The following is a 23,807-nucleotide window of genomic DNA, read 5'->3' as shown; positions in this document are numbered from 1 at the left end:
ACACTAGATCACAACTCAGCCATGAAAAAGAAGGTACTATTGATACACCCAGCCACTTGGATGACTCTCAAAGGCATCATGATGAGGGAAAGAGGACAATGTTAAAAATTATATTGTATTATTTTGTTTCTCTAACAGTCTCAAAAAGACAAAACCATAGTGGTGGAGAACAGATCTGTGGTTGTCAGGGGTTGGGGTGAGAGAGGATGTGAATACAAATGGGCAGTCTGAGAGAGTGTTTTGGGGGTGACGGAACTGTTCTATATTGGATTATGGTGATGGTTGTATGAATCTACACATGTGTTAAAGTTTATGAAACTGTATATCAGAAAGTCAATTTTAATGTATAATAATTAAAAAATAAAAACAAAAATAGAAAATTAAAGACAACAAGGTTATCAAATGTGAATAACCACCTCTAGCCTCTCCCAGTTATACTTCCCCCATGCTGTTATTTTAGTCATTCATTTAATACACACTTAGGCAGCACCTAATCGGTGCCAAGCAATTTAAAAGTAACTATGAAAGAATTCTGACTGATGGGAAGAACTCGAGACAGGCAGTCCCTTCCCCTCTGGGGTTTTTACAGTAGGAAAATTTTCTTATCAATATATTTACAATGCTAAAATTAATATCAAAGCAATGCTCTGCTTGGAGAAGAAAGTTGTTTTCCCATAATAGCCTTGAGAGGGAGGGAAGGAAGATTTTAGAGATACACATACTGAAAGGAGATTCAAGGTAGGTTTTAGAGATATACAAGTGAACTAAGGTCCAGTGACAGACCCAGTTTCACGGAGTGTATTAGTATTAAAATGCAACCCTTCAAATTCCCAGGGCAAGGGCTTCAATTCTATTTCAAAATTGCGTTAATGTTGCAATATGTTTCAAGATTCTTAAAATTGTTCAGACCTCTGTTCTAGTTATTCCATTTCTGGGAATCTAAGGATATAATGTAAAATGTGGGCATATCTTTATGCAAAACACGTTTAGTGCAGTGTTACTTACAATAGTTAAAACCTATATGTCTAGACTCACAGGAAATAAGGAAAACCATGTATGCAGTGGTCTAGATTTTACATTTTAGTAGCAGAAGAATTACTTGGAAACATGTTTGATACAATGTTAAATAAAAAGAACAAGATATAAATTTTTACATATAAAATAATCTTAACTGTGTTTTAAAAAAGATAAATAATTCTGGGGAACGTCATACAAATACTGATGATTAAAGAAAAATTGGTATAACATTTTCAAGGTCAATTTCAATAGCATCAAAGACCTAGATAACCTTCCCCAAAGAAGCTATACAAATGGCCAACATGCACATGAAAAGGTGCTCAGCAAAATTAGTCATTAGGGAAATGCAAATCAAAACCATGATGAGATACCACTTTGTGATCACTAGGATGGCAATAATAATAATAGCAACAACAATGGAAACTAGCAAGTGTTGGCAAGGATGTGGTGCAATTGGAACCTTTGTGCATTGACATTGGAACTGAAAAGTGGTGCAGCCACTGTGGAAAACAGTTTGGTGGTTTCTCAAAAAGTTAAGCATAGAATTACCATGTGACCCAGCAGTTCTACTCCTAAGCGTACACCCAGGGGGAACTGAAAGCAGGTGTTCAAGTAGGTGCTTGTACTGGTGGCACTGGTTCATAGCCCAGGTATCTATCAACTGATGAATGGATAAGAGAGTGTGGGGTACCCAGGCAATGGAATATTATTCAGCCACAAAAAGGAATGGAGTAATTTTAAAAATGGGGGGAGAAAAAGGAATGGAGTGCAAATGCACACTGCGGCATGGATGAGCCTTGGAAATGTTATGCTGGGTGAAGGAAGCCAGATGTAGGGGTTGTATGATTCCATTTACATGAGTGTCCGCAGTGGAAAAGCCATGAGACTCAGAGCAGATTGGTAGTTGCTGGGAGGTTGGAAGGGTGAGGGTGGGGTTTGGGAGTGACTGCTTAGTGGGTATGGGGTTTGCCTTTAGGATGAGAGAGTTCTGGAAGTGGACAGTGGTGATGGTTGCAAGGCACTGTGAATGGAGTAAATGTCACTAATGGTAAATCTTATGTGTATTTTACCAAAATAAAAGATACACGTACATAAACTTTGCCATACCAACCCTACTAGGATGTTATTCTAACGATAAAATCATGAGTGTGGCAAATATTTTACAAAATGAGGTTCGCTGTGTATCACTGCTATTATAAACAATGGCAAAAGTTTGAAACTGCCGAAATGCCTCACCAAAGGGGCTCAGTTAAATGAGCAAGGGTACACACTGGAATGCTATGTAGTTACTAAAACTGTGCTACAGGAGTTTAATGATGTTGATACAGTTCAAAGTGAAAAAATCAATTTATCTCCTCCCCCCAAAGTGTGTGTATGTGCATAGATATATATTCTAGGTAAATACACACAAAAGAAGTAAAAGGGATCTATAAACAAAGGGGTAGCAGTGATTAGTTCTGGGTGGAATTATACACAATTTTAATTTTCTCAGTAATAAAATAATAAATACTAATAAATACTTGCTAAGTATCTTGTGAACTATCAGGGACTGTTCTAGATTCCTTCATCTATCTATCTATCTAACTATAAATTAAATTGTTTGATTCTTATAAAGACCCTATGAGCAAGGGTTAACTAACTTCTTCAAGGTTACACAGATGGTAAATGGTGAAGCTGGGATTCAAACCCAGAGACCATTTGCAGAGTCTGAGATCCAACCATTATGCTGTAAGATCTTTTTGTTTAATCCATACATTCTAAATTTTCTATCATGAGCACATCACATGTAAAAGGAAAGAAAGTTACTTGAAAAAAATAATCAACCTAACCATAAATTGTAAGAGCCGTCATCATTGTGGGGAAGGACAACAGATATTTTAAAATTCTCCTATTTGTCAAGGTTTTCCATATTTCCTGTAATGAATACGAATTGCTTTTAAAATGGAAAGGAAAAACACCTCTCAACTAAGGTAAAACAAAGGATGGGGTCAGATTTTACATGCCTGAAAGGACAAGTTGAAGGACCCTGCAAACTCTAGCCCTGAAGTGGCCAACTGCTTATGGACCAGAGGTGAGAGGGAGGGGACAGTGGGAGTCCCGTTTGAACTCAGCAGGTGGAACAGAAGAAGTCCGTTCCACACCTTCCCAAGTGCATCTTGTCCTTACCTCTCAGGACCTCCGCATGCTCTCCCTCCAGGACTCTTCGCTGTTCATTCAGTTTCTCTCCAAGCTCTAGTTCCCTCTCCTTCTCCACCTGGGGGCCGAGGGTCCAGAGCAGGATGAGATTGCGTAGGTTCAGAGCAGCCTCACCTATTCACTCACCGACACTGGAGCCTTTTGGAAGTTGGTGACCAGAGTCCTACCCGCTGATCTGAGTGATGGGAATGACATGTGCCCAGAGAGGGCACAAGGCCTCCAAGACACAGCAGGTGTGGCTGACTTTGCCTTCTTTAGGGCTTAGAAGGGGGCTCCCAGAGATTTACCAGGTGGAAAGGGATTTTGGAATCTTCTAATCCTGATGCCACTGAAGGCAGGAAGCCCTTTGTTATGTTAGTGTTTCCCCACCTTTTATTGCATAGAATGAATATAATGAATTATATGCCAGCAGTTACAAATATTTGTTCAACAGATACAGGACTCTCTTCCTGGCAAAACAAGTAAGAGATACTTACACCAACAATAAAACCAAAAGATGCCTCACTCTGGGATTTAACATGGTTAGCAGAGCAGGAGGAAAAGAGGGGCTGGGACTTACCTTCTGTGCCCATTTCTTCTTGTCCTCTTCGTGTTGCTGGAGAATTCTGGTGATAGCCTTCTGGTACTGTTCATGCTCCTCAGATGCACAGAGATGGACAGTTGTGGCTATAGGTGAGGGAGGAAAAAAAAAATCACAGAGCAGAGGTTGGGACCAGGCCCAGCAGAGAGGGTGTATGAGGCTCAAGCTAAGGGGTGGGGAGCCTGTCTCCTCCTCAAGAATGGTCTCAGCTCGGGGATCAACCTCCAGAGGCAGCCCTTTAAATCTCCCTGACTTTGGAGACCCTCCTTCATAAAGTGCAGGAGCCAGGGGTCTCATTTTGCCCCTGGGATCTATAGCAGAGCCGGTAACTCACGGGACACGTTCAGCCCATAAAGGTGCTATTTGCTCTACCCCAGGGGTCCCTAACCCCCGGGATCTAATGCCCGATGACCTGAGACGGAGCTGATGTAATAATAATAGAAATAAAGTGCACAATGAAAGTAATGCGCTTGAGTCACCCCGAAACCATCCCCCCCCGCCCCCGCCTCACGCCCCAGTCCTTGGGAAAATTGTCTTCCACGAAAACGGTCCCTGGTACCAAAAAGGTTGGGGACCGCTGCTCTACCTAATATCTAAATTAAAAACAAACAGTGGCTGATGCTTAATAACTAGGCAGATTTTACTTAATACGACAGATTTCCAACTTATCTTGAAGAAGCCAAAGAAGTGGCGGTGTGTGCCTTAGTGTCAAAGCAGGAGCTGGGCTGAGGGGCAGCTGCCTTTCCCTCCGTCCAGGATGTGGCTCTGCCCTTTGCCACTGTCCTTACCTCTCCTCACAGAGGACGCGTGTAAGGGGCCACTTGGTCACACACTTTACCTGCTGGGCCCTGTGTCTGAGTGTGTGACCCCTCACCTTCGGCATCCCCCGAAGCGGGGGGCAGAGAGGCTGGTGTGAACAGTGAGGAGACGCAAACAGGAAGTCTACAGGGAAACCCTGAAACAGGCCTGGTGATGCCACTCTGAGTCCAACAGGCTCTGGGTCTCACCTAAGGCAGGGACCCACCCTCGCCTTAATTACCCAATACGTTAAATCAGGATAATGATAATACCTACCTCCTGGGGCTATTGAGATGATTAAGTCAGAAAACAATGGCGATAAAAATAACAACAGCAGGTCAACAATAAAGAGCGCCTACCATGCTCAGAAACATGCCCAGCTCTGTTCCAAGTATCTCACAGGTATTACTCACTGAATCCTCACAACCACCCAGAGTGGTGGGCACTATGATTATCCCCATGTCACAGATAAGGGAACTGAGGGACAAAGAAATCATGTAACCTGCGCAAGATCACCCAGTTCACAATCGGGATAAAGGACTGTGAACCTAAACAATTGGATTCCACAGCAAACATTCTGAGCTACCACCTTGTTCTACCAGCTTATGCATAAAAAGCAGTAATTGTACAATAGCCAACACATGGAAGCAACCTAAGTGTCCATCAACATATGAATGCATAAAGTAGATGCAGTATATACATGTAAAGGAGTATTACTCAGCCATAAAAAAGAATGAAATTCTGCCATTTGCAACAACATGGATGGACCTAGAGAGTATTATGCTTAGTGCACTAAGTCAGAGAAAGACCAATACTGTATGTTACCACTTACATGTAGAATCTAAAAAACACAACAAATGAATGAATTTTAAAAAGCACTAAGTGTAGTGCCAGGCATTTGGAGGTGCTCAATAAGTACTCTTCATTGTTCACTAAATGTTCTCTAAATATTCCTCGGTGCTCATGACAAGCATTGGAAGCTAATACTAGCATTGTTAGCATTATTATAAATGTAGTAGAGTAATAGGGACTTCCCTGGTGGCGCAGTGGTTAAGAATCCGCCTGCCAATGCAGGGGACACGGGTTTGATCCCTGGTCTGGGAAGATCCCACATGCCGTGGAGCAACTAAGCCCGTGTGCGCCACAACTACTGAGCATGCACTCTAGAGCCTGCAAGCCACAACTACTGAGCCCACGTGCCACAACTACTGAAGCCCGCGAGCCTAGAGCCCGTGCTCTGAAACGAGAGGCCATTGCAATGAGAAGCCAGCTCACTGCAATGAAGAGTAGCCCCTGCTCACCGCAACTAGAGAAAGCCTGCGAGCAGCAACGAAGACCCAATGCAGCCATAGATAAATAAATAAATAAAAGGAAATGTAGTAGTAATATTACTACAGAACTTCATAGGCCAGGTTGGGTACAAGATATGACAAGAAATGTGAGGGAAGAGGCTGTGGTCAGTCCATCAGATAGGAAGTCTGAGCCCTGGGTCCTGGCTGGAGGCAGTGGTCGTGATCAGCTCTCATAAATCTTTTGGCTCAGGGTCCCAAATGTTGGTCAGCAGTACCAGACTGGCCCCAACTGGGGAGAAGCTTATTCAAAAGATTTATCATCACTAACAATGCAGAGTCTTCAGCCCTGCTCCCAGAGATCCTTATTTAGTTGGTCTGTGGTGAGGCCCCTGAATCTGTACTTTTGAAAATCACACACCCCAGGTAATTCTTATGTACATTCAGATTGGAGAACCTCTGAATTCTGACCCAGGTGCTTATCTGGTACTTGAACTTCATCTACAATATCCCTGACAGCCTCCAGGTGGTAATGAAACACTTTCAGAGATGGAGAGCTCGTCCTATTATGAAGTATCTCTGATGATGTTAAACCAACAACCACACAAAACATCCTTTGAGATTGAACTGAATTCTGCCAGCCTGTTTCTGCTACATTGAGGCCCTAGTACTGATCTCTGGGTCACTGAACAAGCCTCATCTTTCTTCTCCATGAGGGCACTTCAGTCACTTGGAGAGAACTGTTGTGTTTTATTGTAATATCCTCTGTTTCTTTAACTGTTCCTTCAAGACATGGTTTCCAGATTCCTTACCAGCCTCATCTTTCTCCACTGTACTCTCCAATTTTTCCGGATTCCTCTGAAAATGTATTTTCCAGAAATAAACTCAGCACTCCAGGTGTGGTATCAATAGTCGGGAACAGGGAAGAACTATCACCTCCCTGATTTTAGACATGATACTCCTATTAATGTAACCTAAGTAAAATCTTGTGAGGTAATTAAATAGCCATATCATGTCTGTTGATTATAAAGTAGGAAATCTCATAGATGTCAGAGAGGGCATTTATAGGGCTGCCTACTCACCTGTGTCACCATTGAAGGGACCCAGTTCCTGCAGCTCTGGTCTGGGAGGCTGATCTGGTCCTTGGCGCCTCTGGAAGAAATGAGACAACAATGAGGATGAAGGAAGAAGGTAGGAGGTCAGTGTGGGGATGGATGCTACGGTAAGATTCTTCTAAAGGCAAGACAGGAATTCCAGTTGTGCCAAACCCGGCTCTAGGCCCAGTTCACTTAGGCTTCCTTCCTCACCATACCGAGGCAGCACTCCCTCTGTGGGGAAAGGGTTCTCAGAGCAGAATTTCTCATCTTGGCCAGGGAAACCCTCCGCGGGGAGTTTGATGATGGTTGGTCTCTCCTTAGATTCTTGTGATTTGGGTTGGCCACCAACCATGGGCCCCTCTCTGCCCTTATCTTCCTTCTCTAGGGACTTGGCCAGACCTTCTGCTATTACCCTCACCCCAGTTATGGCCTTTAGGTGTCCTAAAACTTCCTAACCCCCAGTTCAGAGACAATTCCCCTTCCCTCTCAGGGCTTGTGGCTACCACAACTTCCAGCCAACTTCCCTGTATTGAAAGCAGAGCATCAAAGTTCGAGCCATGTTTTACTATGCTTCTTCTCTGCTAGAAGGGCTGTTTCCCCAACTATAAGGAGACAGCAGTACTTAACGTGACAGATGGGGGTGAGATACTGCAGCCAGGATGTCCCAGGCACTATGCTGTCTTATCTATACTATCTCAGGTAATCTTTAGAAGGACCTTGGGAAATACGAATGCCCCCCAATTTAAAGATGAGAAGGCTGAGGTAGGTGAGGAGTCAATCAAGGTAAATCAGGGGACAACTGGCAGAGTCAAGTATTTAAGCCATACCTAGTGGGCACTTTAACCAACCTTGGCCAGTGTGGGTTGAATCTGATCAAAGGAGAGAACGGAGGCAAAAGGGCCTTCTGTACCACAAGGCAGTGTCAGTGGCTCCCAGATTTCAGTTTTCATAAATAATATTTTGAAATAGGAGAATTGACATGGGTTGACAAGAAAGGATGCTGACAAAAATTATTTACAGACTATCACTATCATTTCATAAAATAGAAGACATTTTAACCTTCCAAAGTATATTAAGGAAAGTTCAAGATAGTTCTTCCAGGAAAGGGGAAGTAACATCTTACCTAACGTTACACACACATTCACACCTTTAATTTTCTCATTTCACCCCAGAGAGGTGAAAAGCTGGTCAAAGTCTGGCACTGGCCACTGGACCAGGATCTGGGGTAGAAAAAAAATTTAAGCCATTTTGTATACTTTTCAAAATGCTCTAGGATGTTAGCTAGACTTATTGTGATCATTTCACAATGTATATAAATATTGAATCCTTAGGTTGTACACCTGAAATTAATGTTACTTCTCAATTATACCTTGAAAAAGTGTTCTGATTAAAAAAAAATAGATATTCTAGACCCCATTTTATTTTTATTAATTAATTAATTTATTTTTAGCTGCGTTGGGTCTTCGTTGCTGCACATGGGCTTTCTCTGGTTGCAGTGAGCGGGGGCTACTCTTCGTTGCGGAGTGTGGGCTTCTCATTGCAGTGGCTTCTCTTGTTGCGGAGCACAGGCTCTAGGTGCGCGAGCTTCAGTAGTTGTGATGCATGGGCTTAGTTGCTCCGCAGCATATGGGATTTTCCCAGACTGGGGCTCGAACCCGTGACCCCTGCATTGGCAGGCAGATTCTTAACCACTGCGCCACCAGGCAAGTCCCTAGGCTCCCATTTTAAAAAACACTTCAATAAGTCAGCCTGTGAAAAGGCTATGAAAGCATTCAATTGTGAATTATCATTGTAAAGGAAAAGCTTTACTTTTTTCTGTGATAATAGATTAATAAAATAAAAATTGTTAACAATTTCCTGAACTTGAGAATGAATGAAATGCTGCTAGAAAGCATACTTCCGGTTGAGAAAGGAAGAGAAGGGAAGGCTTCTAGGACATTCTGCTCCTGCCCCACAGTGCCTGGGACAGGGCCTGGTGCAGCGTGAAATCCTGGCAAACTGAGCAAGGCACAGTGCTTCCCCCAGGCCCTGGTCCCCACATCTGCTCAGTGGCTGGCACGCCTGTCACCCTCCCTCCACCCACCCTGTGAAGTCTCCGCCCTCCTGCCCATGGGAGAGGGGACGCCTGGCCCAGGCACAAGCTGTCAACACAGGATTCTGGGGAAGTGACAGGAGCCAGCCTCTCCACCCTGGGCTGGAGGAAGGAGGGAGATAAACACCAACGGTTGTCTTGTCCCTGTTGCCACCACTGGTTACACTAATCTGGTCAACGTTTTTATGAGAGTGAGATTTCCAGAATTCCAGTCTTGGCTTTTTGACGAATTTGGACAAGTCTCCTTCCTCCTCCGGGCTCCCACTTCCTCCTTTGTGAAGTGGAGGTGAGGAGGTCTTAGTTTCACCCAACGACGCCCATGGCGTTCAAACTCTGAGTGTCTGATTTCAGATCCTCTCAACCGCAGTGAGAGGCAAGAGTTATTACAAGGGAGGAAACTGGAGCTGGGGAGGTAAGACACTGTCTAACGGGACCTCGATGTCAAAATCAGCATAAGAACAAGGTCTCAGAACAGTAGAGACGTTATGTCTGAAAAGCATGGCAAGAGCAAAGACGCACAGTGCTTTCCTAGATCTTCTGGGCTGCCATTGGCCTCAGGTTGCCTGAAAAAAGTTCATAAAGCTCATGAGAAACTGTCTTCTCCCAAATAACCACCACAGAAGGTGAAAAACTCTTCTCCACTAACAGCTTCCAGACCTTAGGCAGGACATGGCCTTGTGCTGGAGTCTCCAGATCCTGATGGCACCCCTGCCCCCAGGATAACTCCTTCAGAATGACATTCAAGACTCATAAACTGTCCTCACTCTACTGTTCTCCTCTCCATTTTCTTAATATCTAAATATTGGTAAACATCTTTTGCCAATTATGGTGGTAATAAATAATACATATTTATTCATTATTGGAATATTATATATACTTTCTTACATCTTTTTCAAATATGAGCATTTACTAGATGGCATTAAATATTCTGTAAATATATTAATTTTAATGACTTGAGTATGACATCCTTACGGGTGAATTTGATCATTTAATCAATAATCCACAGTTGAATGGTTTTTTAATCCATACAACCTCCACTGTTTTTTTTTTTTTGCGGTACGTGGGCCTCTCACTGCTGTGGCCTCTCCCGTTGCGGAGCACAGGCTCCAGATGCGCAGGCTCAGCGGCCGTGGCTCACGGGCCCAGCCACTCCGCAGCATGTGGGATCCTCCCGGATCGTGCACGAACGCGTGTCCCCTGCATTGGCAGGCGGACCCTCAACTACTGCGCCACCAGGGAAGCCCCCTCCACTGGTTTTAAATCATTAATATTACTCAATATCTAATTGAGTGTTTCATTTTCAAAATAGTTTGCAAGAATATGTTGACCGCAAAGAATTTGCTTTTTAAAAAAAATAATGCCTTCATGTATCTCCTTCCACTCTCTAACATTTCTATGAAGCTCCCACTTTGAGTAGCTTTCTGATATTTGTGATCTAACTGTAAAATGTTATTCCCTCCCACATGTGAATAAACATAAATCCAGATGTGAAAAAAAAATCCACATCTTTTTTTTTTTTTCACATTGAGGGAAAAAAAGTTGAGGGACTTCCCTGGTGGTCCAGTGGTTAAGACTCCGTGCTCCCAATGCAGGGAGCACAGGTTCGATCCCTGGTTGGGGAACTAAGATCCCACATGCCGCATGGCACGGACAAAAAATAATAATAATAATAATCCACTGTTGAATATTTACATTATTTCCATTTTTTAATTTCCAAATCATGCTTTAGAGAACATACTGATTTATAAAATTTTTCACACATCTAAAATTACTGGCTCTGCCTGTGCTCTGCAACAAGAGAAGCCACCACAATGAGAAGTCCGGGCACCGCAACGAAGAGTAGCCCCCGCTCGCCGCAACTAGAGAAAGCCCACGCGCAGCAATGAAGACCCAACGTAGCCAAAAATAAATTAATTTAAAAAAAAGTCATATAAGATTAAAAAATAATAATAAAATAAAATTACTGGCTCTACTCTCCAGAAAGTTCTATCAATTAACGCACCCACTAATAACACACAGAAGGCCAGTTTCACTGCAACCTTGTCTACATGGACTAGTGTCTTTTTTTTTTCTTTAATTAAAAAATTTTTTTTCATGTTGACCAATTTGCTAGGCCAAAACCTACTGTGCTCCTGGCCGCAAGATGCACAACCGTGTGTTCAAGACCATCCCAGCATGACACGTGGTCAATAATTTCTCAGGCTCCCAGGCCCAGCTCATATATTATTTCTACTTGGCCTCTCCCCAGGGCTGAGTTAGCTCCTGTCAGTGCTACGCTCCAGGGCCTGTTCAGACACCTATATGAGTAGCTACCCAGTTACCTGTACTTCTGCTAGTCCAAGGGGCTCCCTGAGGACAGGGACCACTTTTGAAATCGACTTTGGATTTGCCCCAGTATCTGTTATGATGCCCAGAACAATATTTCTAGGAATTTCCAGGCCTAATAGAGGGTCTCGTGTATTAGAACCACCTGAAGTCCCTGCTTAACACAGCTCCCAGGCCGAGTTCTAGACCTACAGTTTCCGAGGGTGGTGTGTGTGTGCTGGGAAGCTCTGATCTACCAACCCATCCAGGTGATTTTGAGGCTCCCCAAAGCCTGAGGACACACAGCCCAGAGCTGAGCGGGAATCGATAAGCAACTACTGCATGGAAAATTCCCACGGTGGGGCCTTGGCTGCTTCCTCCTCAGAGGTCATGGAGCACAGTTCACCCTGCAGTGGGAGAGGACAGGAGCTGGGAGGGGGCCACAAAAATTTTCCCTTCCAAAAGCAGAGTGGGGCAGGCCTCAGACTGGGAGGGGCATCCTGCCTGAGCTCTGGAAGAGGGCTGGCAGCTTCCTGTGTCAATGGAAACTTGCGCAAAGAAAGCTATGAGGTGGCAGCTGGCAGCACAGGATGGAGGGAGAACCCAGGACTGGGGGAGAGGCCAGAAGACCCAGGTTCCAGCTTCACTGTGTGACTTGAGGGAAGTGCTGTCCCCTCTCTGGACCTATCTGTGATGGGTCAGGGTTGGAACAGATGTTCTCCTCGGTCCTTCTGGGCTCCAGGGCAGCCCTTCAACTAAGAGGGCTGGAAACAGGGCCCCTCCATCTTGGTGACATGCACCGTTTTGGGGCCCAGCTCCTTGCTGTCAAGCAGACCAGAGCTCTGCTCTGGGGTCAACCAGAAGCAAACCTGGTCCGCGGTAGAAGGTAGAACACGGCTCCGAAAGCAGACAGGGTCCAGGCAGAGCGGGAGGACAGGGCCCAGAGCCGTGAGGAAGCCAGGCAAGCTCGGACTGGGCCTGGTGAGACCCTCTCGAATATGCTTGCATTTTGGAGGGTAAATTGACCAAATGGAAGGTGTCCAAGAGGATCTGACAAGATGTGGTAGTAGATTCAAACCAAGTGACAGGAGGGACTGTTAATAATAGTTGATCAGCCTCGAGAATAGGCAAAAACCAAAAACAAAAAGAAAAAACTCTGGACTCCGTCTTCAAATCTCTGCAGGACTGCCATGAGGTAGAAGCTGCTAGTGTGTAGTCCACAGCCTTGAAGGGCAAGATGGTGTCCAAGGACTAGAAGTTTCAAGTGCAATATGAAGAATCTCAGAACTGTCCCAAATAGAGATAGGCTGCCTTATTGGAGGGTGGGGTGGTGGTAGTGAGCTCTCTGTCACTGGTAGCATACAACAAGAGGCAAACTTCATTTTGCAGGTTGGACTGACTGAGTGATCTCAGAGGGCCCTCAACTCTAGCTGTCAATAATTCTATAAAATATCCCTGATGTTCAACAAGTAAAGACCTCTGGTAAGCATCAAGTGTTTAGCTAGTGCAGGCCGTATGTAAAACCCACCAACATTAACAGAGTCCCCGGGGGCTCTGTTGAGTATTATTCAGGTTGCGGTACTTTGGGGTGAATTTTCATAGTCTCATACTAAAGTGTCCAGGATAGACTCCTCACTTCCCTCAAATTCTGAGCCTCATGAGGAAGGAATGAGGAAGGCAGAAGCAACTTGAATAGAAACTTCCCAGCTATTCCTTCCCTTGGGAATCCCACTAGGATGCAAGCCAAGCCCTAAGGCTGGCTTGGCCTTTCCTGAAGACACTTGGTTTAACCTTGGTTTAGGGACCATCACTCGGTCTTCTTCATAGGCCTTTAGGCATTGTGTATTTCTGATTGAATGGTGTGATTTATGGCCTCATTACTCCTGCTTAGCTTCGAGAATTTAGTAATCAAAGGGCACTTAAGAGTTCACCAAGCTCCTCTGCCACCCCCATAAGCCACAGCCCTGGCTTCCCTTGGCCGCATAGTTCTATCACACCCACCTTGGCTGAGGAAGGCTTACTGGGACCCAGAAGACAGGGATGGAAGGGCCCCTAGAGACAGTTTATCCCAATCCTCACCTCCTATTTCCAGATGGAAAAACTGAGGCCCAGAGGGGAGGTGAGCAGTGCTTGTCAGAGGCCGCAAAGCAGGGAGCAGAGCCCTAAAGGGAATCCAGACTCGAGGCGGAGCCCCTTCCGCGTCCTTCTTGCATGCACCAGATTGATCCAAGTAGCCAAACGTTTAGGGGATTCTGAGCCTCAAGGGACTCATGTCACAACCTTCTGCAGTATCAGAGCTGCCTTTCCGGTGTCAGAACTCAGTGTGGGTGGGGCCCCTGGCACCACTGGTTTCGGGATCTGAACAACCACAGCAGAGCCCATTGGCTGAGGGTAGAGGCAGGAAGGAGGTGGCGGCAGAGGCCTGTGGAGGCGGAGGCCCAAGGGGCCCCGCCAGGACTTCGGGTGGAGGAGAGGCAAGACCTAAATGTTCAGGGCTGTTGAGAAATGTTAGCGTTCACACCCAAACTACAGAGCCTCGGACGTAAGAACACCATAATCACAGGCCTCAGCTTCCCCATCTCTAAGATGGGCAGAAGTATTTTGCCAAAGCAATGCCTGAATGTGATTTCATTTTCACGCAGCCAGGGACACCAAAGGTTTACTTCAACTTGTTCATTTTACACATGACGGCGTCAGCATCAGCCAGTGTCTGCCTGGGGACATACCGACGTGACCACGCAACCGAATGAAAGGTAGGAGCACCAGCCAGTACCTCTCAGCTGTGTCAGGAGGCCCCGCCTATTCTCTGAATACCTACGATGCCCCTAGAACACCCCAAGTCAGGGGCGGATGTGGCCTCCATCCCTCCCATCTGACCAGCTGACGAAAGACATCTCAGGGGAGGGCAGAACCACTTCCCTCCCACGCACCTGCTGAGCCCACCCACGGCAGACAGTGAGCGCAGGGCCCAACCCCTCACTCACAGATGGAGGGGCTGAGGCCAGGAAAGGGTTTCCAGTATACCATATCCCCTTCCTTCCTCCCTAGAGCCCACCTTTTCCTGTCCCGTATCAGCCTCCCAGGGGGTCTGCCAGCTCTTCTCGCCTGAGAGGGCCCGGAGCTGGCAGAAGCACTCGGTACCATTTCCAGCATTTGGGTCAGCCCGCCAGGCAGAAGGACCCTGAAGGAGTGGGACAGAAAACGGTGTCAGTGGCCACAGCGGGGGAAGAGACGGGCTGAGGGCATAGATACACGGCTGGATATTCCCCTGTCTCATCAGCCCAATGGCAAACTCCCCAGTCGGAGTCCAGAGTCAGGCCCCTGACTTGCTACGTGCTTGCTGTGTGACCTTGGGGAAGCACCCTCCCCTCTCTGGGCTTCTGTTTCCTCCTCTCTCTGGCATGGACTTGGGCAATGGGATACATCAGGGCCCTTCTGGCTTTGGTATGCTGTGGATGCAAAAGCAGGCGCAGAGTGAGGTCACCCTGACACCTCATCCTCTATCAGTCCTGTCACGCTCGCTGGCTCCAGGCACGGCAGAGCTGGCAGTAGGACACACTCAGCTGTCAGCCCCTGCATGGAGAGGGCTTCTCTGCAGGACAAGGAAGGAGGGGCCCTTGCTCAGGAGGGTCTGGGGGGTGTCCTGAACCCTGCATACCATCCTCTGTTCTTGAGCAGCTCCTGTGGAGAGGATGTAAAAGGGGGGGCTGCAGTGCCTGGAGCAGAAGATGACAGAGCCCAGCAGCCACCTCGCAAGGTACACGCGGCAAGCACCCCCATCCTGCCATAGCACGGCCAGCAGAGACCGGCACCCGTTAGCGAGGACGGTGGCTCCTCCAGGGTGCTCAGGGCGGGGTCACTTGTAACAGGGAAACGCTGGAAACCAGGCTCATATCCACAACAGGGCACCAGCTCAATACACTAAGGTATATAACACTAGGCAATGCCACTCATATGTTTAAAAAAAATGAAGTAGGAGTTTACCAACAAGAGTGGAAAGCCATTTGGTAGAATATCAATAGGCAAAACAAACTATTTCTACTGTACGTAAACGCACAGGAAAAACTACCTAGAAAAGCGCACACTCACGGCAGTCAGTCATCATCTCCAGAGAAAGGACTAGAATTATTGCAGTCAAGGAGGGGGAGCTTCAGTTTTGCCTAAATTCTTAGAATTTTTCAAACAATAGTGTATTTACGTTTGACTTGTGTACAATGAACAACAGGCAGAATAAATACCTCTCTTGGAACCTAAAAGCAGCCATGGCGATCATTTTACTGGTGGGGAGATCAAGGCCCGGGGAGAGAACCAGCTGAGATCACACAGCAAGTTAGTGAAAGAGGCAGGAGTGGGACCCACTCTTGACCTCTGGCCCAGTGCACTTTCCTCTGCAGATGCTGCAGCTGGTGTCCAACAGCATTTGGGCCTTGTCCAAGCACCTCCTTGTTTGCAGTGCTCCCTACCCTTCTGCCAAGCCATGGTTCCAAAGGGGAGGCACTGGGCTCTTCCTGCCCATTTCTACTGGTAGCAAGGTGGGGGAGGGGTGAGAGAGGGTGGGGAGTAATTAACCTTAAAATATATATGTTTCTTAGGGCTGCTGTAACAAATCACCAGGACGTTGGTGACTTAAAACAACAGAAATTTATTCTCTTCCAGTTCTGAAGGCTAGAAGTCCCGAACCAAGGTATCAGGTGGGTTGGGTCCTTCTGGAGGCTCTGAGGGAGTTTCTGTTCCATCCCTCTCTCCTAGCTTCCAGTGGTTGTCAGCAATCCTTGGCATTCCTTGGCTTGTAGCTGCATCACTCCAATCTCTGCTTCTGTCATCACATGGCCTTCTCCCCGTGTATCTGTGTCCAAAGTTCCCTCTTCTTACAAGGACACCAGTCCTCGGATTAGGGCCCACCATCACCCAGTACGACCTCATCTTGACTGATTACATCGGCAAAAACCCTGTTTCAAATAAGCTCATACTCATAGGTTCTGGGTGTACGTGAGTTTGGGTAGGGACACTAATCAACCAATTAAAGGGACTTCCCTGGCGGCCCAGTGGTTAAGACTCCGTGCTTCCACTGTAGGGGGCACGGGTTTGATCCCTGGTCAGGGAACTATGATCCCGCATGCCGCGTGGCATGGCCACAAATAAACAAACATTACAAAATCCATTACAGATAACTTTTCTGATGTCAGAGCTGTTTTCTCAAGGAGAGGGCAGGGGGTAGGGTTGCACGGGGCGGTGGAGAAATGACAAGGTTCGTTGTACACTCTGAAAAAGAACTTCACTGTTGGGGAGGAAGGAAAACTGGAAGTAGGTCGGTTTGTACATCATTTATCTGGGGGGAAAGCATGGGTGTGGGATGGCTGTATTGTGAGGCATTTGGCCTAGATGTTCTGGAAGATTCAGATTTGACAATAAAGTGACACAAGATAAATGATTTTTAAGGATTCACATTTACCTGGTGAGAGAAGTCGATGGCTTGTCTTCGGGTGATGGATAGATTTAGATCTATCTATGCTAAAGATAGATGGAATTTCTCATTTTCTCTCTCTCCTTCTCTCTGCCTGGGGCGGGGCCCCAGGAGCTCCCCCTGCACCCACCTGCAGGTCCTGCTCCCTTCCTGGCCCCGTCCCTGGTCGACCAGTCATCCGGGATAGCTCACAGTGCTTTGAGGGTGGAGGACACTGAGAGGACAAAGTGCAGGCCTTGAGGATGGAAACCCAAGTGCACCCCGAGATGTCAGAGCCAGGACTCAGGCCATCCATCAGACTCTTCCTTTTATGGGGGCTACCCAACTTTTTCCAAGTTTGGTTTTTGAACATGAACGCTCATGAATGTTATACTGAGGTCTCTTGGAACTCTTTTTCAGGTAGATTTCAGACTTTTGCTTACTAGCCAACCTATGAACACTGAGATGTCTAGTGGCAGCCCCTCCTACCAGGAGTGTCACCATCTTGACTTATATGGCATCCTGTTTCCGGACGAACAATTTGAAGTTTTATCTTTTCGGCCCTTTTTATAACCAAAAAACACAAGTGATGACGTGAAGCATGGGCCCCAAACTCAACACCCAACTGAGGCAGCAACGGAAGTCCTGAGGTGGCTGGGGGCATCTCAGGCTCTCAGGGACCCATGCTAGCTGATTGGGAATTCAGCTACAAAGGAACAGAATTAAAAAACATGTATGTGCAGAAAATGTGTTACCAATGGTTGTGTGTCCAAGGCAAGGGTTTATTAGGAATTATTCTGATGGGTTTTAGGGCACAGATGTCTCTTTATAACATAGAAATCTGGCATTGAACCTCACAAGGTTGTCAGAGGTCATATATATGGAAGCCTGTATTGACTTTAACTAGGATGATTTTTCCGGTGGGGGGGCATCATTTTGGGGGTTGGGCAAAGCTCAGAGGCCACATACACAGCAACGTCCCCACAATGTTTGGGACAGACGGCTCAGTGCCAGGGAAAGGCAGTTTCCTTTCACAGACCCTCTGTCCCACCCTCAGCAAAGCAAGTTCAAAGGTCAGATTTACCCTGCTCCTACCGACCAGGTGTCAGGGGCCCTGCCTCTTGTGTACCCCATTCACCCTGACACAAGTGTCTGGCCCCCCTTCACCTTCAAAAGCCAGCCAAGATGACATCTCTCCCTGGAGGCCCTCCCTCCCCCAACCTCTCCCCTCTGACAAAAAGGCACAGTCTCCCGGCTTAGGATGAAAACACAAGGGTGGGCAGGAGTGGGGAGTGTAAATAACCAAGTGTCCAAACTGGTTAAATAAGCCACAGAACATCCACAGAACATTAGGTGGCCATTAAAAATCACATTTCCACGGACTATTTAACATGGGAGAACGCCCCCAACAAAATATTAAGTAACTAGAATATAATCATTTAAAATATATTCCCAGGGACTTCCCTGGCAGTCCAGTGGTTAAGAATCCACCTTCCAATGCAGGGGACGTGGGTTTGAACCGTGGTCGGGGAACTAAGATCCCACACTCCGTGGGGCAACTAAGCCCCCGCGCTATAACTACAGAGCCCACGAGCTCTGGAGCCCTCGCGCCACAACTAGAGAGAAGCCCACACGCTGCAACCAAGACCCGACGCAGCCAAAAAACAAATGCATAAATAAATATCAAATAAATAAATAAAATATTTTCCCAATTCTGCAAAAATAGTCACATTCACATATATCATACATGTAGGAAAACAGTAGAAAGAATGCCACTGAAATGTACACAGAGGCTACCTCTTCATGGTGGGATTAAAAACTACTTTAAAACTTCTTTATACTTTTCAAAATTCTGAAATTTTGCCTCAAACATTATAGTAATCACAATAATGAGATGTCTTGAGTGGAATCCTAAGTACTTCCTTGTCCGAGGCTTGCATCCCCTCTTCTATTTTTGCTACAATCGCAGCTGACCTCTGCTTGAACTACTCCAGGATGGGGAACTCACTACCCTTATTCCTGGTGAGAAGCAGAATCTGGCTCCCTTTAGATTCCCCTCATTGGCCACAACTCTGCCTCCTGGAACCAGAGAACAAGGCTGTGCCCTGTGCCCGTGCCTCTTGACAACACTTCAGAGGTTGGAAGGCAGTGGCCAGGCTCCAGGCTTCATCTTCCTAACCCAACAGCCTGCCAAGGACATTAATGTCCCCCTGTCTTCCGCAACCCTGTTTGCTTTTCTTGGGTACAATCCAGGCGGTGATGTCCTCACCCACATTCCGTCTTATCGAGGGTATGCCACTTACCAGTTGGTGTATCAGGGGCTCTATTACATGCATTCTTTCACCTAATCTTAGAACCCTATGACTCCGGAGCTAACATCACACGTATTTTACAGATGAGGAAACTGAGGCACGGAAAAGCCAAGTCCCTTCCACGGTCACTTAATGGATCCACGATGGAGCCAGAACTGAAGTGGCACCTGGCCCAGAGTCGGACAGCTGAGTTAATAAATGAATATGTGGACCCAGTTCTAAAGCCCATGTCCTTAGTGTCTATGGTTTTGTTTCAAAATTAGCTGTGCCCATGCCAGGCTCTCCCATGGTGTTCACTTCTGCATCTCTGCCTCTCTCACCTGGCCTGCTACATGGAAACCCTCCTGAAGGGCTACTGAACACAGAGAACCTCTTGCGCGAGGCCTGTCTCCGGGAGCAGTGCTGAGCCAGGGTCTCTGATGCGCTGCTCAGAGCTGTGGCGCCAGAGCCGAAGCCCTGGGGACACCAGGCACACATACAGGGGACTGACCATGAGGCACTAGCTGTCCCTCCCCACCTTGGGCCCAGACGGGTAACCTGTTGGGGATGGAAGGCCCCCCTGCGTACTCTCCATGTCACTCCTACAGGCAAGTCCGTGGGCTTGCTTCCTCGGCCCTTCCCCTTTCTGTCCGGCCTTCTCCCAAATCCTCCCAGGGATGTGGCCACATTAGCCACAGTCTCTGCCAAAAAGGGTTTCGGAAGGACCACACAATGCAGGTGGTTCTTCGGTATCCACATCCAGCCTGCTAGGGATCCCCTCATTTTTTCACCAGGATTTCAACTTTCCCCAAAAGTCCCAGTAACACTCAGCCCCAGGTCAGGCCTCTCAGTGGGATCTAGGACAGCTAGTCAGCTAAGGCCACCAGGTACTGTTGACCACAGGACTCAGCAAACCCTCAGGGCCTGGCCCCTGGAGGGACTTTGAGAAGTCCTAGTGATCAAGCCCCTGTCCCTAGCCAGCGAAGGCCCCGCTGAGAGCGCCGGCCTCATTCCTCACAGCTGGCCACGCCCATGCTCCACAACCAGCACTGTCACTCTGTGCTTCTCAGGCTCAGCCGCTGCTCAGACTGACCTTTCTGCCTGGACTGGGTAACTCCTACCAAACCTTCAACACTCAGCCAAGGTGTGCCCAGCCCTCATCCAAGAAGCCTTCCTGTGTCTCTCAAAGCTGGATGAGATACTCCTGCTGCACCCTGGGCTGACCCCTAGTCTGGCTCTCATGTGGCCCTCATTCACTCACTCAAATATTTATGTAGCACCTGCTCTGGGCTCTGTGCGGGGCAGTGAGCACTAGCCGGGGAGGGCAGAAAAACCAGGCCCCACTGCAAAGCTTGGCCACCAACTGACTATGGGACATCACTCCTCCCTTGAACCTCAGTCTCCTCCCCTATAAAGTGGGGAAGATTCGGCAGCTCAGCCTGGCTTCCAGGCTTCTGTGAGGTCGGCAGGATGTGAAAGTACTCTGTCAACTGCCACTCAGGGTGAGTCACTGTTGTCGTGACCTGAGCCTCCTGCGGTCTGAGCTCATTTTTGTACATCCCATCCTCAGAGGACCCCTCTCCCCCAGGGGGCTGAGAGCCTACCGGGGATGAGCTTGGAAGCTCACGCCTTCTAGGGGTTGGCACTTGGATGAGAAACCAGGCAGGAGCACAGCACGAAGGGATGGAAACAGGCGTGAACTTTAAACAAAATCAGCTTATAAATCCTGCCACTCAGGGGCAGGGGCCTGGCACTGCTGGGGCAGGAAGAAAAGCCAGGCTGCTCTGAGGCAACAGGGTAAAGGCTTTAATGCCAAAGGGCTTTGGAATCAACAAGAAGCCACTGGAAGCACTGAGTAGGGGCAGAGACAAAGAACACTGGGCTAGGGGACTGGACACCTGGGTTCTACTTTAAGTGGCTCTGTGACCTCGGTCAAGACCCTTCCTTCTCCAGGCTTTAACCTCCCATCTGTATGTTGGGTGCATCAGCTCAGGTGGTACCCAAGGCCCTTTCCCACAGGGATAGTCTCTGCTGACTTTACTTGCCCTTCACAGCTTGAGACAGGGGGTCCAGTTCAGGCTGTGCCAGGGACAGACAGGGACAGCTGGCGAGGTTTTCAGAAAGGCCACGAGGCAGGGGAACCCATGCTCACTGCGGTCTCCTCTTCTGGACTATGGAAGAGTCAAGGCCTGGAACAGGGCTCCTCCTCGTCTCCTCCCACCACTGTGTAGATGGAATTCACCCTTGGCCCACTTTGCAGACTAAGAGGTTGACACAGGTGCAGAGAACACAGATTCTCAGACTCTTAGAAATCATCCTGCTCATTGCCCTCCCTCTCCATATAGAGGGAGAAACTGAGGCCCAGAGAGTGCTAATGGCTTACTTGGGGTCACACAGGATGTTTGTGGCAGAGCTGGGGTTAACACCGAGGATCGATGTCCAACTATCACCAGTTTGTTATAAGTCTCAAGCCAGGCTCAGGTTTATGTGCTCATCATCCCATCAGCCAGCCTCTGCTTCCACTGATGGAGGCAAGCCTCAGTTTCCCTGTTGGAGCCAGGGAAGACAGGAGGGTTTCTGGGTCAGAGCTCGGTGAGGTTTTTTGACCTGGGAATAAAGGAGGAGCAAGGAAAGCGGGGGAGGCACTGTACTTGGGACAGAAACTCTTCTCCCTGGACTAGGCACAGGGCAGGAAATAGAATCATCCAGGTTGGGGACAGTACTGCATATTCAATAGGCAGAAAAGCTTGTGCTCAAGCACAGGCAAAGCAGCAGACACTCAAGTTCAATGAAAAATTACTAGATAGTGTCACAGTGTGTGTGTGTGTGTGTGTGTGTGGGTGTCTCTTGAGGTCTCAGGGGACTTGATCAAGTTTATAGGACCACCTATTCCCACCTGGCTGGAGGGCAGGCAGTCGTAGGAAAAAGGCTCAGGACGTGGGGGTCCTCCCTTCCCTCTCTGTGCCTCAGGTTGTCCTCTGGCTCCAGACTCTGACCTTCTGGGCTTGTCAGAACCCAAGGGGCAGCTGGTCCCACTGCAAGAAACCCGAGTAGAGTCTCCTGGGCCCTGCCCCAGCTCGGAGGCCCCTTGGGGGAGGGACAGGAAGGGCGGGGACGGGAGCAGAAGGCGGTAGATCTCCCCCTCCCTCGTTGGCCCCTCCCAGCTACCCTTAGGACAGCCCACATGCACCGGCTCCGGGGCCTGAAAAGGCTCTAAACCAGCACTTCTCAAACTTTAAAGCGTAGTGTAATCACCTGGGCATCTTGTTAAAAGGTTCTATTTTAGTAAGTCTGCGGCACAGCCAGAGATTCTGCATTTCTAACAGGTCCCAGGTGATGCCGATGATGTAAAGCCGTGGACCACTCTGCGTCTGAGTAGCAGCCCTACAGATAATCTGCCTCTTGATGGTGGGAAAACCCAAGGCCCAGAGAGGTCAAGTCACATGTCCACGGTCACACAGCGAGCAGCCCCAGACCGAAGGAAAAGGGCACCTGCCATAGGCACTAGACATTTCCCCAGCCCGCCAGCCGGAATCAGCTGCCCTTCCCGGGCCCTGGGGCCGTGTTTGTAAACTCGGCTGCCCGGCGCGGCTCAGCCCAGGGCCGTGGGGGAGAGAGCGCCGCCCGGCCGAGTCTTCCCCGCCTCCCTCCGCACCGGCCTCTAGCTGTTCTCCGTCCGGCATCCCCGGCCGACCCGAGGGAACCCGGGGCGCCGAGGGTCCCCTGAGGCGGAGTGGTTCCGCACCCTCCTTCCCCTCCGAAGACAAACTTCTCCGCCGGCGCCCTTTACCTTTCTGGGGGGTTTGCAGCAGCTCAGCCTGCTGTGTCCGCAGCCCATCCTCCTCGGGGGACTCCCGGACGCCGCCTCCCAACTCCGGGGCCCCCAGAGGACCCTGCCGTTCTGGCCCCGCTGCCGGCTCCGCGCCCGCCGGCCGGGGCTGCCAGCGAGACCCTGAAATGAACCTGGAAGCGCAGACTTGAGCGGGAGCTGGGGCGGCCGCGCGCCGTAAATACTCGAGAAACAGGGCCTCAGCGAAGCCGGCTGGGCGCACAGAACCGCCGCCTGAGCAGGTGACCAGAATCTTTGTAAATGATAGAAAACTCGGGCCAGGGCCGAAAAGATCCCTACGATAAATGGATTCCTTTCCAGGCCCGCAGCAGAGAAAAGGCCAGGGAAAAAAAAATAAAACAATTATTTAGTAAACACAACAGCTACCGTTTATTGAGTTGTTTCTGTCCCGGCTTCTTTGCACATATTATTTCGATTTCTTGCAATCTCCTTGCAACAAAGGTATTAGTTCCTCCATTTTACAGGTGAGGAAAATCAGGCTCCGATATGTGATTTGCCTAAGCCCACAAAGCTAGTAAGTATCAGAGCCCAGATAAAAATCCAGTTCTAACTCCAGAACCTAAGCTTCCAACCATTTCCCTACAAATACATAATAATGGGAAGTTTAATTGTAATGCCTCCCCACTTCTGGGTCCACAGCTCCTTCCAGCTCACAAGCACCTGTAATATTCTACTCTATCCATTTTGAATCGATGTTGCCCATCACAACAACTTCGTGAGGCAGACAGGCAGATGCAGGGAGAATAAGGGATGTAAAATGTCAGAGTCTGGGAAAAAGAACTTTTGTTTACCCTTGCTTTGTTACTAGCTGAGGTTTCTGGGAGTGGTAATGCAGGAAAAAGACACCTAA

The 23,807-nt window shown here is 48.1% G+C and overlaps 1 protein-coding gene across 1 annotated transcript in view; it reads right to left on the bottom strand.

Moving 5' to 3' along the window:
• The window catches only part of CCDC69 (coiled-coil domain containing 69), a gene marked incomplete at both ends in the record, with an annotated part of 33,550 nt that extends 10,605 nt beyond the window's left edge, over nt 1-22,945 (bottom strand). Inside the window, 4 exons of the mRNA XM_079703391.1 lie at nt 3,184-3,271; nt 3,773-3,879; nt 6,963-7,032; nt 22,898-22,945. Coding sequence (XP_079559517.1) covers nt 3,184-3,271; nt 3,773-3,879; nt 6,963-7,032; nt 22,898-22,945 — 313 coding nt within the window. The remainder of the gene's footprint in view (nt 1-3,183; nt 3,272-3,772; nt 3,880-6,962; nt 7,033-22,897) is intronic.
• Nucleotides 22,946-23,807: the final 862 nt, after the last annotated feature.

Source organism: Hyperoodon ampullatus (assembly GCF_949752795.1).
Source record: "Hyperoodon ampullatus genome assembly, chromosome: 4".
In the NCBI taxonomy this organism is placed as follows: domain Eukaryota; kingdom Metazoa; phylum Chordata; class Mammalia; order Artiodactyla; family Ziphiidae; genus Hyperoodon; species Hyperoodon ampullatus.
The sequence above is the reverse complement of the archived record's forward strand: the minus strand, read 5'-3'. Positions and strand labels throughout refer to the sequence as shown.